Source organism: Amphiura filiformis, chromosome 20 (genome assembly GCF_039555335.1).
Source record: "Amphiura filiformis chromosome 20, Afil_fr2py, whole genome shotgun sequence".
NCBI lineage: Eukaryota > Metazoa > Echinodermata > Ophiuroidea > Amphilepidida > Amphiuridae > Amphiura > Amphiura filiformis.
Window position 1 is genome coordinate 25,468,470 of NC_092647.1, and position 15,502 is coordinate 25,483,971.

Genomic DNA, 15,502 nt, shown 5'->3' on the forward strand with positions numbered 1-15,502 from the left:
GACCACCAAATAACCTCTCCATCATAGTGAAAAGCATGTAAAATCAACATTTTAAGCGGCAATTCTACCACGCATGACAATAGTTTTCTTTATTTTTAGCTGTATTAAATAAAGCCTAAATTTTCACTTAAGCTCCAATTTTGTCTATCTTTACAGGTAAGGTTCAGTTTTTATTAACAAATGTTAGAAAGTGATGCTGCTATTTCAACATCGAAATTAGTACTAAAACGGGCTCTGTTAGCAGTTATTCGGAGAGGGCCTATACTTTTCTTGTGAAATCGAATTTGCTTAATGTTACTGGGGAAATTCGCTTAAATATTAGTATAAATGGCCATTGCCATGACAACTGCCTTGTCTTTGAAATCTCCAATACATGTAGCTTAAAATTAAAGAATCCATGTATATCAATAGTATACTTATAAAGTGTAATACAAACTTTTTAATGCAACAAATTGCTCAAAATGAAGAAAATGGGCCAATTTGGGGTCAAACTGCCCAAAGATCATAGATTACTGGGGAAATTCGCTTAAATATTAGTATAAATGGCCATTGCCATGGCAATTGCCTTCCCTTTGAAATCTCCTAATACATGTAACTTAAAATTAAAGAATCCATATATCAATAATATACTCATTAAGTGTAATACAAACTTTTTTAAAGCAACAAATTGCTCAAAATGTTGTTGCTGTCATCTGGGATGAGGGAGGCAACAAAAGTTGGTATATTGGGTTTTACCTTGATGATAATGGGGATGAAACGCGGGGGACAAAACCTTCGAGTGGATCACCTGATACGCGTTGGTACTGATACCGGAGATGAAAGTTAGCAGTGACAACATGGCACTGATGATGATATCTAGGACACTATCATGCAGCAGTTTGAGATTGTGCCTGTGACACTTATCAGTTTCCGTAGCAACATAACAAGTAGCCATTTATATTATGGGTTTTTTTTGTAAATTTTACCTCATATTGTGGAGATGTCCTTAAAAGTTTTACTCCCAAATAGCCAGTATTGGGGATAACAAATTTTCTTTCCCTCATCTTATTTTAACATACCACTGTCACCGTAGAAGGTCAAGGGTCAATACACATGGCTTAGTTGGAGCTCTCCCATACTGACAGTGTAAAAAAATGAGATCAGGAAAAGAGAATTTATTATCCCTGATACTGGCTATTCCGGGTAAAATGTATAGGTCATGTTCACATGATGAGGGAATTTGTCAAATGTTACTGGGGAAATTTGCTTTAAAATTAGTATATATGGCCGTTGCCATGGAAACTGCCTTCTCTTTGAATTATCCTAGCTCACAATTAAAGAAGCCTCATATAATCAGTAAATATAAAGTGTAACTTTTGTAATGCAAGAAATTGCTAAAAATGTTATACAATAAAATCCATTAAACTATCAAAATTGTATAAAAGTCTGCAATGCAAAAATCTACATTTTTTACTTGATGTAACGTATGTTGTGTGTCTATTTCGTTTTTCCAATTTATAGTGTTATGGAAGTTTTTACCTGTTGTCTAGCTTTTTCTGTAATTTAAATATGAGGTCTATGGGCCTGGTTCAAAATTTGGGTAAAAAAGGTGCATTGGGTCAGAAATGGTCGTAACTCAACACATGAAGATTTGAGACTACTTCTAACTGCATAAATAGATTGATTGACCAAAAAAAAACCCATAGACTAGACACCAGAACCTGGTAAAAAGACCCAAAAATGACAAAGTTATGGCTAAAAATGTGATTTTCAGGGGAAAATGTGGCCATTTTGGATTTTTGCTGTGCACATTCTTTTTTGAAACACAGGCTTAACATTTTGTAATTTCATGTTGAGATAAGCCTAGGTTAAATAGAACATACAAAAAAACTTATCCCGAAGCAAAACAAAACAAGTCCCATTTATAGCCCACTCCTAGCATTAAGTTCCACCCCAGGTTATTAGGATTTAGTACTTTGGGGTATGGGCCCTACTAGGCCTAGTTCCTATAGCTTAAGTACTGATGCATGTGAAATGATTAAGAATCAGAATAGGAGCTTGTGATTTTCATAATAATCATAATACCACTAACATGTATGAATACGAGCTTGTGACATTAGAGGGGCTCATATTCAAGGAGCATTATCTACTGGCGAATTTACCAATATGCTGTAAAAGAGAAACACCTACCCCTGTACTTGATTTGCATTCTTAAATGTGGTTCTTAACTCCTCAATGGAATAACTGACTATTGGCTCAAGAAAAGGGACTGCTACAGTGAAAAGATATTATATTTGATGTTGGCGTTATATACAGCATCATTATACCAATCTCACATATTGGGAATATCCATGTTTGTGTTCTATGAAAAGTAAAAAAGTCTCCATGATTTTTATTGCATTATATAAATGACCTATGTACAGAGGTTCTCTCCTGTAATGAACAATTTGAGAAAGATTGAGGAACTCCTACAATGACGTCACAAAGTAGAGGGATATTTCACTTTTTTTCAAAAGTTGTAAAATGTGAAATATTGGCCCCCACCCCTGTTCATAAATGGAACATCCCAATATAAACATTTGTTGTTTTATATTTTTGATAAAGACAAAGGATGAAAGAAGATGTGTAGAAAAATTTACTTTCATAGATGCTTGTCTTAGGTGCCAAAAATGTGTTCAAAAATGGCATAAAACGGCATTTTACAAGTCAGGGAAATACGTGTTAGGGGGCATATTTTAGGGGGCCCATATTTCCCAGGAGGGGCATAGCAGATTTTTTATACTGATTATTATGAACACTTATCCAAACTTATTAAATTGCCAAAATATGGTTGAAATTTGCTGACCCCCATCTTCCACCTTTTTCCCATGGCATCAGTATTTCTCAGAAAATCTCTCTTAATAGCATTTAATAGCTGACGAGGTCTTCATTTGTTGAAGTAATTATACTGATCCTGGGGATACTAATCAGTGGATGATATAAACATAGGTAAAATTACTGGGGACGATATTGGCCTAGTAGCATGAGTTGCACCAAAACACACAAGACAACCTGAGATGTTTTAGTTGTTCGGCTTATAATTGGCACAAATTATTTGGTTTTTGGTACTGCATGCATCAATAAAGTTCCAACTAACGCACACTTAAATTCACCCGCAGCTAGCGTCAGTGCTGCGCCATCTGTGTGCACACCATTCTATATCAATATACAATGTTGAGTCTTATTTTAATGCCACTTACAAGCCATACAAATATAACTACTGTTTTTGCCCTACTTATCAGAAAGAAAATAAAGAAATGTAGCCAGGAAGGAAAGAGCTGAAGAAAATGCAATAAAAATGAAATTGCATGTTTTGCATTGCCTTAAAAAACAAATCATACCGCCCACCCACTAAGGGAGTTGTTGTTAGGTTCTCCTAAAACAAACCTTTTTATGCATCAGTCAGTCAGTCTTGCCATCCATTCCATCAACATGCCTAATTATGGTAGAATTTCACCAGATTCTTGCTTGATGATGGGTGGCTTTGTTGCATTCTTACTCATCAAGACGTGTTTACATGCATGTAACTTGTTTATTTGATATTTATTATGAGCTTGTTTAGTACTATTTTTTCCCTTAGACATTGGTCTTTCAATGATTTTCATTTGTACTAATTACTGTAACTCGTTAAGTCTAATTAGTCAGGGGTGGCTCATGTGGTGGAGGATCATGTGGCGGAGGATCACAATGCTGTACAATGCTGATCATCCGCCACATGATCTTCAATAAACATTATTGATGGATTTCTACTTATCTGTACTTGATCTCAGCCAAGTGATATCATATATAGCATTCATTGCCTCAGTATGTGTTAATAAGACAATTAAAAATTACTAATTACTTGTTGCTACATTAATAAAGTTTGTTGCCCTCTATGTATTTGAATAGGGATTTAATGTAGGCAACATTCAAAAGGGTGCTATGGACAAACGAAACATGATAAAAGACTCAAATTTCTTAAGCAGACCTTGGTTGTGATCCTCTTTACTTCAGTAAACTAAAACTAGTAAAACAAAGAAAGTTTGCGACAAATCTGAAAGAGCGCCCTCATGCTCACTTTTGATCCAAAAAGTCCATTTTGTCGAATTCTTAGTCGAAAACTTTCAAAACTGGATTGTTGAGCTTATTTTACATCTAGTTACATGCCTCAATCATGAAAATTTGCATCTCCAGTGCCAGATAAGGGGTGTTTTGAAGAAATTTATATAAATATTGATAGATTTTTGACCACCCTGTATTTACATAATTAAAGTACTTGACCGCTAAAAGTTCCATATGGCTGGGTGGGCAATTAAGTTAACTATAATAAACATGTGTCAAAACTTTACATTATCAATGTACATCAAGGGGTGACACCCCTAACTGAAATAATATTTTCATCCTTATTTTGCTTGTTACACCCTGTATATTTTTTATATGGGTCACCCTGTATAATGACTCCCATTGTATTGTTTCTGAAATCGTCTGAGTATATACTCTCAGAATATATACTTTTATTGGGTTCTAATGTAAACTTTTGAAGTTATAATACCAAACCTGTAAAAGCATGTGATTTGTTTGAAAAATACACATGCTACGCAACTGGTGCCCAACATAAAAAACATGACCTAATGGGCTGTTTCATTTCAAATCCATATATCCCAGATAGAGGGCATGACATTAATCTTACCCCAGGGAGTGTAGATTCCAAATGGAGTCACCCATTCAGGTGAACCCATTTGAAATTCACACTCCCTGTGTGGCAGATTAAGGTCATGTCTTCCATAGGAGGTGCATGATTTGAACTGGGATAATAGCCCAATAAATCAGTACAGAAACAAAATACTGTATCAGTAATATAGTTTGTCAAAGTCCACATTATGTTTTGTGGGGGGTCTCTGCCTTTCGGCCCTTTCGTTAAAAAAAATTAACTCTCATTTACAGTCTACTCTGAAGTACAAAGTACTGACGCGGATGCACACATTGTGCCTACTATGAAGGCACGCATACCTGCAGCAGAGACGCAGCACTGCGCACTGTTTACACGCTGTATATGCGCGTTGTCACTTTGTACTTCAGAGTGGACAAACTGTAGAGGCATGTTTGTCCCCTTTGTCCCTGTGCACAAGCGTGCTCATATTTAGCACCAGCTCGATAAAGAGGAATATCACTGTAATCTTACAACAAACTTGTGAATTACAACTTCCATTTTTTTTTAAATTACCAATAATCATAATTTCCCCCCCACATATCCAGCTGATTTTAAACCATGTGCAGACCCCAGGCAAATCCAATGTTATGAAGGCACCAAGTGCATCTATCTCTCTCAATTTTGCGATCAACGAGATGACTGTCCAGGCGGCGAAGATGAGGATGAAGGAATATGTGGTGGTAAGTACCGTATCAATTGTTTGTAATAAATGCTCCCCCTCTAATAAATGCAAACATTTCCATGATATATCGTGTGAGTAAGCTTAAAACTGGCATCAGTCAGTCAGTCTTGTCAGTGACGATCGCTAAATTTCATCCATTCCATCAATGCCTAATTATGGTAGAATGTCACCAGATTCTTGCTTGATGATGCACTTCTCTCTCTGGCGCAGGATTGCGCTGCTGTGGTCTTTACAAGAGTACGCCATCTACTTCTGTCAAAAGCCAAATGTGTTGCACCATACATTCCGTGTGATGAAACGTTCTTCACATCATTTGTCCAAGATGTTGATGGACGTCTCCTTCCACGATGGCCTTCCACAGCTCCCTGAAGAATCTGCTTCTCAACTCCACCATCCTTTCTTACAATGTGGCCAAAGTAGCGCAATTTCCTCTCAATGATGGACTTTCTGATGTTTAAGTCTGTGACCCTATTCTAGACCCAGATATTTGTCTTCTTGTCTTTCCAAGATACTCCCAACAGCCTCCTATAGCACCACATCTCAAATGCATATATCTTCTTCCTGTCATTCTTTGTCATTGCCCAGGATTCGCACCTGTATGTACCAATTGAGAAGACTGTTGCACGGAGTAACCGTACCTTGAGGTTGATTGATAAACCATGACTCTTCCAGATCTTTGACATACTCTGAGTTGTTGTCCTTGCCATAGCTAATCTTCTTTTGATCTCAGATGTGCTATCACCTTTGTTGTCTATCATTGAACCCAGGTATTCAAATTGTTTAACCTCCTCGATCTTTTGACCATCTATCACAAAGTCCTCTCCAGTTCCATTTCTATCAATAACCATTACTTTAGTCTTCTTGGCATTTAGCAGAAGGCCTTTCTCCTCACTGGCTTCCTTGATGCATTTCAAAAGGGCCAGCAGTTCCTCTCTACTGCTGCATATTAGGGTGGTATCATCAGCATAGCGTAGATTTGTGATACTGCTACCGCCAAATTTGACTCCACCAGTAAACCCGTCCAAAGCTTCTCTCATGATGTCCTCTGAATAAATGTTAAACAGGTTTGGTGACAATATGCAGCCCTGTCTCAGCCCTCTTCCAATCTTGAACCATTCAGTATCTCCATTACTTGTCCTGACTGCAGATTCCTGGTCCTCATATAGTTGACTAATAAGATCAATAATGTGACCAGGGAATCCCATCCTTCTCATTGTTTTCCACAATTGGGGATGGCTGACACAGTCAAAGGCCTTGCTGTAGTCAATGAAGCACATATAAAGTGGTAGTCTGTGATCTTTACACTTCTCAATTATATTCCTGATGTTTACGATCTGGTCTCTAGTCCCTCTTCCTTCTCGAAAGCCAGCCTGCTCCTCAGAAATCTCCTGGTCTAGTTTTAGCTTCAGCCTTCTGATGATGATCTTTAGCAGAACCATTTATTAGAGGGGGAGCGTTTAAACCACTTGCGGGTGTAATTTTGATGTATTTACCACGAAAATGATATTTTCCATGGGCATCGCCATAATACTATATTAGTATAACCGTAAATCCCTCCTTTCTACAGGAGCACCATCAGGAATTTAACCTGATTTTAAAGTTTTTTTCACTGACAATTCACCTTCAATAAACGCCCCCTTTTAGAAAAATGCAACGCCCCTGGGGCGTTTATTACAAACAATACGGTATATCCAATCAAATTAACTGAATTTAATGCTGACAGATACATATTGATGTCAACAGTGGTATAACATTTGTATCAAATGTATCTGATAAAAGTATGTGACTTTTTGTGGGATAGGCTTTTTTGATGTGAGCTCGTAACAAGTTTTTTAGCGGATTCGCCGTCAGACAAGTTTGGAACTGTCAAGCTTTCGTCAGGAGTAGCTCTAACTTCTTCAGGACAAAGTACCTAAGAATGAGATATGTAGGCCGCTCCTTGCCTAATGGTGGCTTTGAAAAGAGCTGTTCACTGAAGACTGCCCCTTGTCAACTGTGAAAATAGATAAGTGGTGCCTCTGAATGATAGATTTAATAGAGGAAGTTTTACATGTATATTTTCTATTTTGTTCTAGTACCACCTCCATGTTCTGGCCCTTTACAATTCAAGTGTTCTAACGAGACAGATGACTGTATTGCTAAAGGCAAAGTGTGTGACGGCATCGTCGATTGTGACAATGGCATTGATGAAAGCACCGACTACTGTGCAGGTAGGATTACGGATGCTGTAGTACTTTACATTAGGATATGAGCAAAGAGATTAGACCCAAAGAGAAGCAACTGTGATTTGCCCTGTGTGGAATGCTATGGTAAATCTGCCATATTGGTTTGTCACAATGGGGACCAAAATGGTGTACCTCTGGCATTTATCAGCAATGCCTGAAATAGAGGCCTTGCATGTGACGTATCATCCCGTAAATATATCGGACTACTCAAATGCATTCAACAAATGCATGATTGCAATCTACCGTGACAGTTCGTCTCACACACATAACCCTGCACTACGATCAATTAGGTTGATGACAACATTTGATTGAATGGACTGCACTCCGCCATAACTACGGTGAAGGACACCAGCTCAAATCCTTTGTTTGGAGCCAATCAATAATTTCATGCAGGGCCTCTATTGAATGATAATTTGTGTCTTTAAGGTAGTACTACACCCCCTGATAAATTTTATGACTAATTTTGCATTTTTCTCAAAAAATAACTACATGCACACACTGGTAACAAAAGTTATGTATATTATAGGGGCAAGGAATCCAATTACTTCACTGAAATTTCAGTGACTCAAGACAAGTGATTCATTATTATACCGTAGAATTCCGTCTACAAGCATATATGCCTCTAAACGAGGTATTTTTTGACGAAAGAGACGAAAGGCAAATACCCTCCACAAACACATTACAATAGATTGGTCTTACAATAATACGTGTTTGTACAGTCGCCTATATCAGTAATATAGTTGTTCAAACTCCAAATAATGTTTTTGTGGAGAGTTTCTGCCTCTCGTCTCTTGCATTAAAAAAAACCATTTAGAGGCATATATATGCTTGTAGACAAGGTTTTACGGTATGTTAAGAAATGAGGTACATTTTAGCGGTACCTCTTTTCTTATCATAAATAATGTACCGCCTGTCTTGAGTTTCCTCATCTTATTGAGTATTTCTTTCTTTGAAAAAATAAACATAATTTCTATTTCAGCTACATGTAACCGTACATCTGCACCTGATAATGGTAAGATTATTGATAGCATACCTAAGTATCAGAATGGGAGCTTCGTCAAATACGCATGCAATGATGGCTATACATTAATTAATAAGGAGCAGGAGTGTATTAGTGGAGGTTGGAAAGGTGAAAGACCCCAGTGTATAGGTAAGATTGTGTTGGGTTGGGGTGGAGGGAGGGGGAGGGGGAGGTGTGTATGTGGGAGGGTGCATTTGTTTACACCAACAAACATGGACCCACCTATGACATTTCACTTATAAAGTGCGGACCCACAGCAACTGTGGATGTCCATGGTAATAAGAGAGTGACAGAGAGTGTTACATGCCATAATAATGCATGCATGGCATATTATATAGGTCCCTCCATCGTAGGTGTAATGCCAGGTCCATGGTTTGGCAGTTACATACCTTACCACAAAGGTGTACGGTTTTGTCATAGTGAAATGTCAGTGTGTAGAGGTCCATGGTTATACTGTTAACTACATAGGAGGATCAGAGGGTCCTTGTTTGATCGGTGGGGGTGTGTAGGTGGGTGGGTGTGTCTTCCTTGCTTATCCATTCCTGTCATTGGCGTTATGGAAGATTTTTGCACAGTGGATAGTGTATTCGCCTCTGGTGCATGCATGAGGGCCAGCCCCAGGCACCTAGACAATATTTTGATTAAAAAATGGAGCAAAAATTAAACTGACCAATTTCTCTGAAACAGGGCAAAAACTTGTGTAGCAACTTTGAAACTGCAATTTTAACAGTTGTTTTATCAAGCGGAGTACTTGTTAAAATTGTATTCATTGCCATAAAGTTATATCCCACCATTATATACCGGTATATAATGAATTGATTGATTACCGGTTACCGGTATATAATGAATTGATTGATTACCGGTTACCGGTATATAATGAATTGATTGATTACCGGTTACCGGTATATAATGAATTGATTGATTACCGGTTATCGGTATATAATGAATTGATTGATTACCGGTTAACGGTATATAATGAATTGATTGATTACCGGTTACCGGTATATAATGAATTGATTGATTACCGGTTACCGGTATATAATGAATTGATTGATTACTGGTTACCGGTAAACTCTGATGAGAAATTTGTCTCACTCGTTGCCCTCCTTGACCTCAGTGCTGCGTTTGATACGCTTGACCACTCAATTCTTCTCAGACGCCTTGAAATCACTTTCGGTATCAGTGGCAATGTTCTTAAATGGTTTCATTCATATGTGTCACAAAGATTCCAATCTGTCATTGTTAATGGTTCTACTTCAAATCTGCGCCCACTTTTTGTACGGGTTCCACAGGGCTCTGTATTGGGGCCAGTTTTGTTTACATTATATTCCCAATCCCTCTCAGATGTCATCAATCTTCACAATTGCTCTTTCCATAAGTATGCCGATGATACCGTTGTATTTCAAAGTGGTCCTCCTGAGAAGTTTGAGGTAACTAAGATCGCAATTCAGGAATGTATCAGTGACATTTTATGTTGGATGGACAGCAATAAGCTAATGCTAAACACAGATAAGACCGAGGTTATGATTGTGGGCACCACTTGCGTGTTAAGCAGGTTGCTAGTAATTCCATCACAATTTTGAATTCTGATATCAAAATACAGGAGTCTGTTAAGTACCTTGGGGTGAGATTGGATCAAACGTTATCCATGTCCAGTCACATCAGTGAAGTTTGCCGTTCATCATTTTTGTCTTTAAGACGTATTGGGTGTATTCGGCCTTATCTGTCTGATAAAGCTACATCATGTCTTGTCAATTCAATTATTACATCACGTCTTGACTTCTGTAACTCGTCCTTGACTGGTATCACCACTGACCAACTTAACAGACTTCAAAGGATACAAAATTGCGCGCCCGTTTAATCATGAAGAAAAGGAAGTATGAGCATATCACCCCCGTCATATATGAGCTTCACTGGCTGCCATTAGAATTTCGGATTCAATATAAGTTAGCTGTTCTTGCTTTTCGGCACTTTGAAGATACTTTACCAACTTATCTGTCTGTTACGCTCTGCACGTACAAACCAGCTCGATCACTTCGATCTTCTACTGAAAGATTATTGAAATCTCCCGTGTAAATCTAAAATCGGCTGGTGAACGCTCCTTTCATTTCGCTGCCCGGCTGTTTGGAACTCGCTTCCAAACAGCCTCCATCTTCTGCGATTCGCTACGCAGTTCAAAAAGCAACTTAAAACTCATCTTTTCTTCGTGCTTTTCCGGATTCACATATGTAACTTGTTTGTCTTTATTGTTTGTGCGCCTTGAGTTCTTTTGAAGATTGCGCGCCTACTAAGAACCCTCCATTATTATTATTATTATTATTAATGAATTGATTGATTACCGGTTATCGGTATATAATGAATTGATTGATTAATTGATTTGTATGCATGTTTGTTTCAGATAATTGTCGAAAGCCTAAACTTAACAAGAATTTTGCCGTCGGATTTAACGGAACCTCAGACAATGGTGGCAGGTATCCACACAATGGTGAGATAACACTGCAGTGTGAGGCTGGGTATTACTTGGATCCAGATGATGATGACAATGTGTTCACATGTAACCGAGGAAAGTGGAATAAAACTGGAAACAACAAACCCAGTGGATTTATTTGCAAAAGTAAGAAAAGTACAACAAAACAGAACAAAACTAAAAGCACCAGTGACAACAACAACATCATGATTGTCTACAGCAACATCTTTGTTTGTTTGTTTGTTTCTTTCTTTTTTCTTTCTTTTTTTTCTTTCTTTCTTTCTTTCTTTCTTTCTCTTTCTTTCTTTCTATCTTTCTTTCTTTTCGTTCTTTCTTTCTGTCTTTCTTTCTTTTTTACTTTCTTTTTTTCTTGTCTATTCACCATTGCCCACTTTAAAAAAATGAAACAGCTAAATCCTAATCCTTTAGTTAGTTCTAACTGGCAATAAAAGTTAAACTTTAATATTTGTGCAATTTTGCATGTTTTTTTTACAATTGTAATCACAAAATTCCAAGACTTGTCTAAGACTTGGCACAAGTCTAAGCATTCAAAATCTTGAGTATAGGCTAAGATTTAGCTCATAATTTAAACATTTTAGCGGTACCTGTGCAGGCGGCCCCAATTGGAATTTGGTAGTGTAATTATGAGGCTTGGGGTTCAATCCCCGCTGAGTCCCGATTTTTTTCTGCTCTCTCAATTTATTATGTGGCAGTTTACCTGAGCTCCTTTATCAAGTTATTTAATTATTATTGCTATGAAATAAATTGCTCTCTTGCTTACAATGTATGTTGCAGATATAAATGAATGTGAAAAAAAGGAGGATGCTTGTTCTGGTGATGAGCACGCAATTTGTACAGATTCTATTGGGAGTTACAAGTGTACTTGCATGGAAGGATTTGAGTATGGTGATAATAGCATTAAATGTACAGGTAGGTGGCAGGCTTGTTTGTTTGTTTGTTTGTTTGTTTGTTTGCTTTGTGTATAGGATATCAATACAAATCAAGAAGTGTGCTTTTGCTAGTAACATTTTTGGCGGACATTTAATTTTCACACATTTTGTGCTCAACACAGGTACCGTGAAAATAAAATTGCACAAATGTATACAAATAAGGCCTAAAAAATTGTTTGATTGGTCCAACCCGACCTACCCTAAAATTAGGCCCGGACCCTGACTTTTTTTCTTTTTTTGTGCAAAAAAAAAATCCGATCGACCTACCCTAATTTTTTTAAGCCAATCAAACATTTTTTTTTTAGGCCTAAGGGGTAATGCCGAATCCTTTACACCCAAATAATGTGTTTGAGGCAGTAAAAACATAAATAATGTTGGAAAGGTAAATTTTGACAAGTAACATCATTATTAAGGTCAAGAAAAAAAATCTGTGGGCTACATAACCTGACGACCATAAAAATAGCCATGACCCTAAAAGTTTCTAAAATAATTGTTTTACATTCATATCTTTAAAAAAATCATTATAAAGAATACCAGCAAAAGATAACAAATTCAAAAGAGTTAACATTTTTTAGGATTAATATGTAGGTCATGATGACTTAGTCACACACCTTGGGGTTAGGAATATTGGTCATCAATAACGCCTTTTTTAAAACAAAGATGATAATTGTTTTTAATGGAGTTTTTTAGTAACATAGTAAACATTTGGTGCAAACTTTCACTCATGGCCCTCTGATGGGGGTGAGGAAATAATCAATTTTGAAATTTCAAAATTGAATATTGTTGTATGAATCTGGCATTGTTGTTGGGTGCAGGTGTTTAATTATCTCTGCTGGGGGTAATCTGTTTTAATGAATAGTTCAGGTGGGAGGGATATCTTTTGTTTACCAACCATGATTTGGTAAATCAACATATTGCAGACCACATCAGAGTCATTCAGCTATTGTTTTTAGGGTAACATATTGAATTGTATTGCTTACAAATAATTCAAGCTGTATGATCAATAACTAGTTTGTGTGACGAACTAGTTATTGATCAAAATCATGTGACTCTTTTCCACAAAACTATATCATGATATAGAAATGTTAATTATCAAAATAGTAGCCTGTGTATAGAGTATCCTATAGGGTCCACAACTTATAAGTTCCCCGCTAGCTAAATACCTTTTTGAATAATTCGAAAAATATTTGACGAAATGCAAAGGTGTAAAAATCTATGGTATCCTTATTTGTTTTACACATATGGACCAAATTATAACCTCACACGTCATTGCGTTCAGTCACAATGGTTCATTATGTAAAAAAAGAAACCGCTTTAAACAGTGTTAAAAGTTGCATCTGAGTCCATAGGAATCAACTCTCAAACAATACAGTAGGCCAGGTCTATTCATGTGTTTGTTAAAGAAAACCCGACTGCTATGGACTCAGGTGCAACTTTTAAAATGCCTCTTTTCTTACTCAATTAACCATTGTGACTGAACGCAATGATGTGTGACGCTATAAATTGGTCCACATGTGTAAAACAAACAGGGCTATACATACCTTTATATCTTTACATTTCGTAAAATATTTTTTGACTTATTTTAAAAAGTATTAGGGGGAACTTAAGATGTGGACCCTATATTAACTGTTGCCATTTGATAGTAGGTTAGCTGGTACTATCTGTGCTAGTTCAATTTTGTTTGTTTTTGCCTTGAAAACAGGAAATCATAGTGGTGGAAATAACAAATGTCATGTGAACCCATTTTAACCAATCAGATGACAGAAATATATGTACAAGGTGTATCATAGAAACTATCACACAGACAAGCTGATGGTAAAAATGATGAATGGCAATCAACCAAGTAACTATCTAAAATATATATGAGTATGAGTTATATATTTTATGAGGCATTCAGCCTTTAGTGTTATTTTACAGCAATGAAATTGTTCATTATTTTGTTTTGTTTTTAATGTGTACAGATATCGATGAGTGTATAGCTTATTTCCCATGTGTTACAAATGCGGATTGCACAAACACAGAAGGCAGCTATCTGTGTGAGTGCATGGAAGGATATGAAGGAGATGGGCTCACAGAATGCAATAGTAAGTTTACACATCAAAAGCTGCTTTTGAGATGCATTGCATTTCACAAGGCGAGACCGAAAGTACAGACAAACATTTTGTGACCTTTAACCTGTTTAAGCATGTGCTGTATTGTAGCGTATCACAAACTGTTTTTTTGATGCCTACAAACCATGTTTCACAGACACCCAAAACAGCAAAATTTTTGCATTGTATTTAAGGCACTGAAGTCTATTTATAGATTAGAATGGAATATTTGTGATTAACACCATAACCGGAGGTCCTAGAATTTATGCAAAAATAGTACCTCAAACTATACAAATAGTACCTCAAATCAGGCCCTTAGCTAGGATTTTTTGTGTGGGGGTGCTGATTTTGAAAAAGTGGACTTTTTTCCATGGAGGGGGGGGACAATTTTGTGAAAAGTGGATTTTCTTCCCTAAATTCAGACCTGCCAAAAAAGCTTTAAAAATCTGATTTTTTGGCTTGCTACGCTTGCAAATTCTTAAATTTTGGGACTTTTTGTATATTTTTCCAGAGGGAGGGGTGCATCATTATGCAAATAGAGCCTCAATTTATAATCAAATATTCATGACCATTCTTCAGTAAAGTACAACAACCTGGATCTTTCCCTAGTTACCTAAATCTTTATACCGCAATTGAATACAGAATTTGGTAGGCTGCATGTTAATGCATGAGATAATATGATTTGGCATGTAGAGGGGATGTCGGGGGGGGGGGGGGATTTGGGGAATTTTATCCTCTACATAGACTAAAATAAATACTATATATACATCCATATCATAAGGATGGGCGGGCGAGTTAGCGCAGCGGTAGTTCCCTCACTTTGCACCACTGAGGTCCCGGGTTCAAGCCCGGCGCAGCCCAAGGACTCATGTGCACTTGGTTTATCCCGATTCCATGCTCGCTCTCGCAGGTTTTCTCCGGGATCTCCGGTTTCCTCCTGTATTGCAAAAATCGGTGATTAGTTGTTTGGTTATCAAAAACTTCCTTCACCCAATGGAATTTGGGGAGCTGCACAGATAATTGGTGAATGTTACAATCTAAATGCGGATAGGTGTGCGCCGTTCGGCAGCAACCTAGTTGATGCGATCTGATTGTGATGATTCACCATTGCAGCGAAATTACAGCGCTTTGAGTCCTCTAAGATCTGGAGAAAGGCGCTTTATAAATCCTAAATTTATTTATTTATTTATAAGGATGCACTTGTTGGCTGCTACATGTATGTGTTTTTTTAAAATAATAGCTAGGCATAAATGCCAGACTCATCTCAAGTGGAGGTCACTTCATATCATCTCCAAGTCACATGGTTTATAGGTATGTTTGCTATATTCCTAAACCATGTGACTTTGGGATGATTGAAGT

The 15,502-nt window shown here is 37.2% G+C and overlaps 1 protein-coding gene across 1 annotated transcript in view; it reads left to right on the plus strand.

The window, feature by feature from the left end:
• The window catches only part of LOC140142226 (uncharacterized), a 113,589-nt gene that overhangs the window by 36,889 nt on the left and 61,198 nt on the right, over nucleotides 1-15,502 (plus strand). The window contains exons 10-15 of the mRNA XM_072164193.1: nucleotides 5,254-5,388; nucleotides 7,466-7,600; nucleotides 8,595-8,765; nucleotides 11,035-11,250; nucleotides 11,899-12,033; nucleotides 14,015-14,137. Coding sequence (XP_072020294.1) covers nucleotides 5,254-5,388; nucleotides 7,466-7,600; nucleotides 8,595-8,765; nucleotides 11,035-11,250; nucleotides 11,899-12,033; nucleotides 14,015-14,137 — 915 coding nt within the window. The remainder of the gene's footprint in view (nucleotides 1-5,253; nucleotides 5,389-7,465; nucleotides 7,601-8,594; nucleotides 8,766-11,034; nucleotides 11,251-11,898; nucleotides 12,034-14,014; nucleotides 14,138-15,502) is intronic.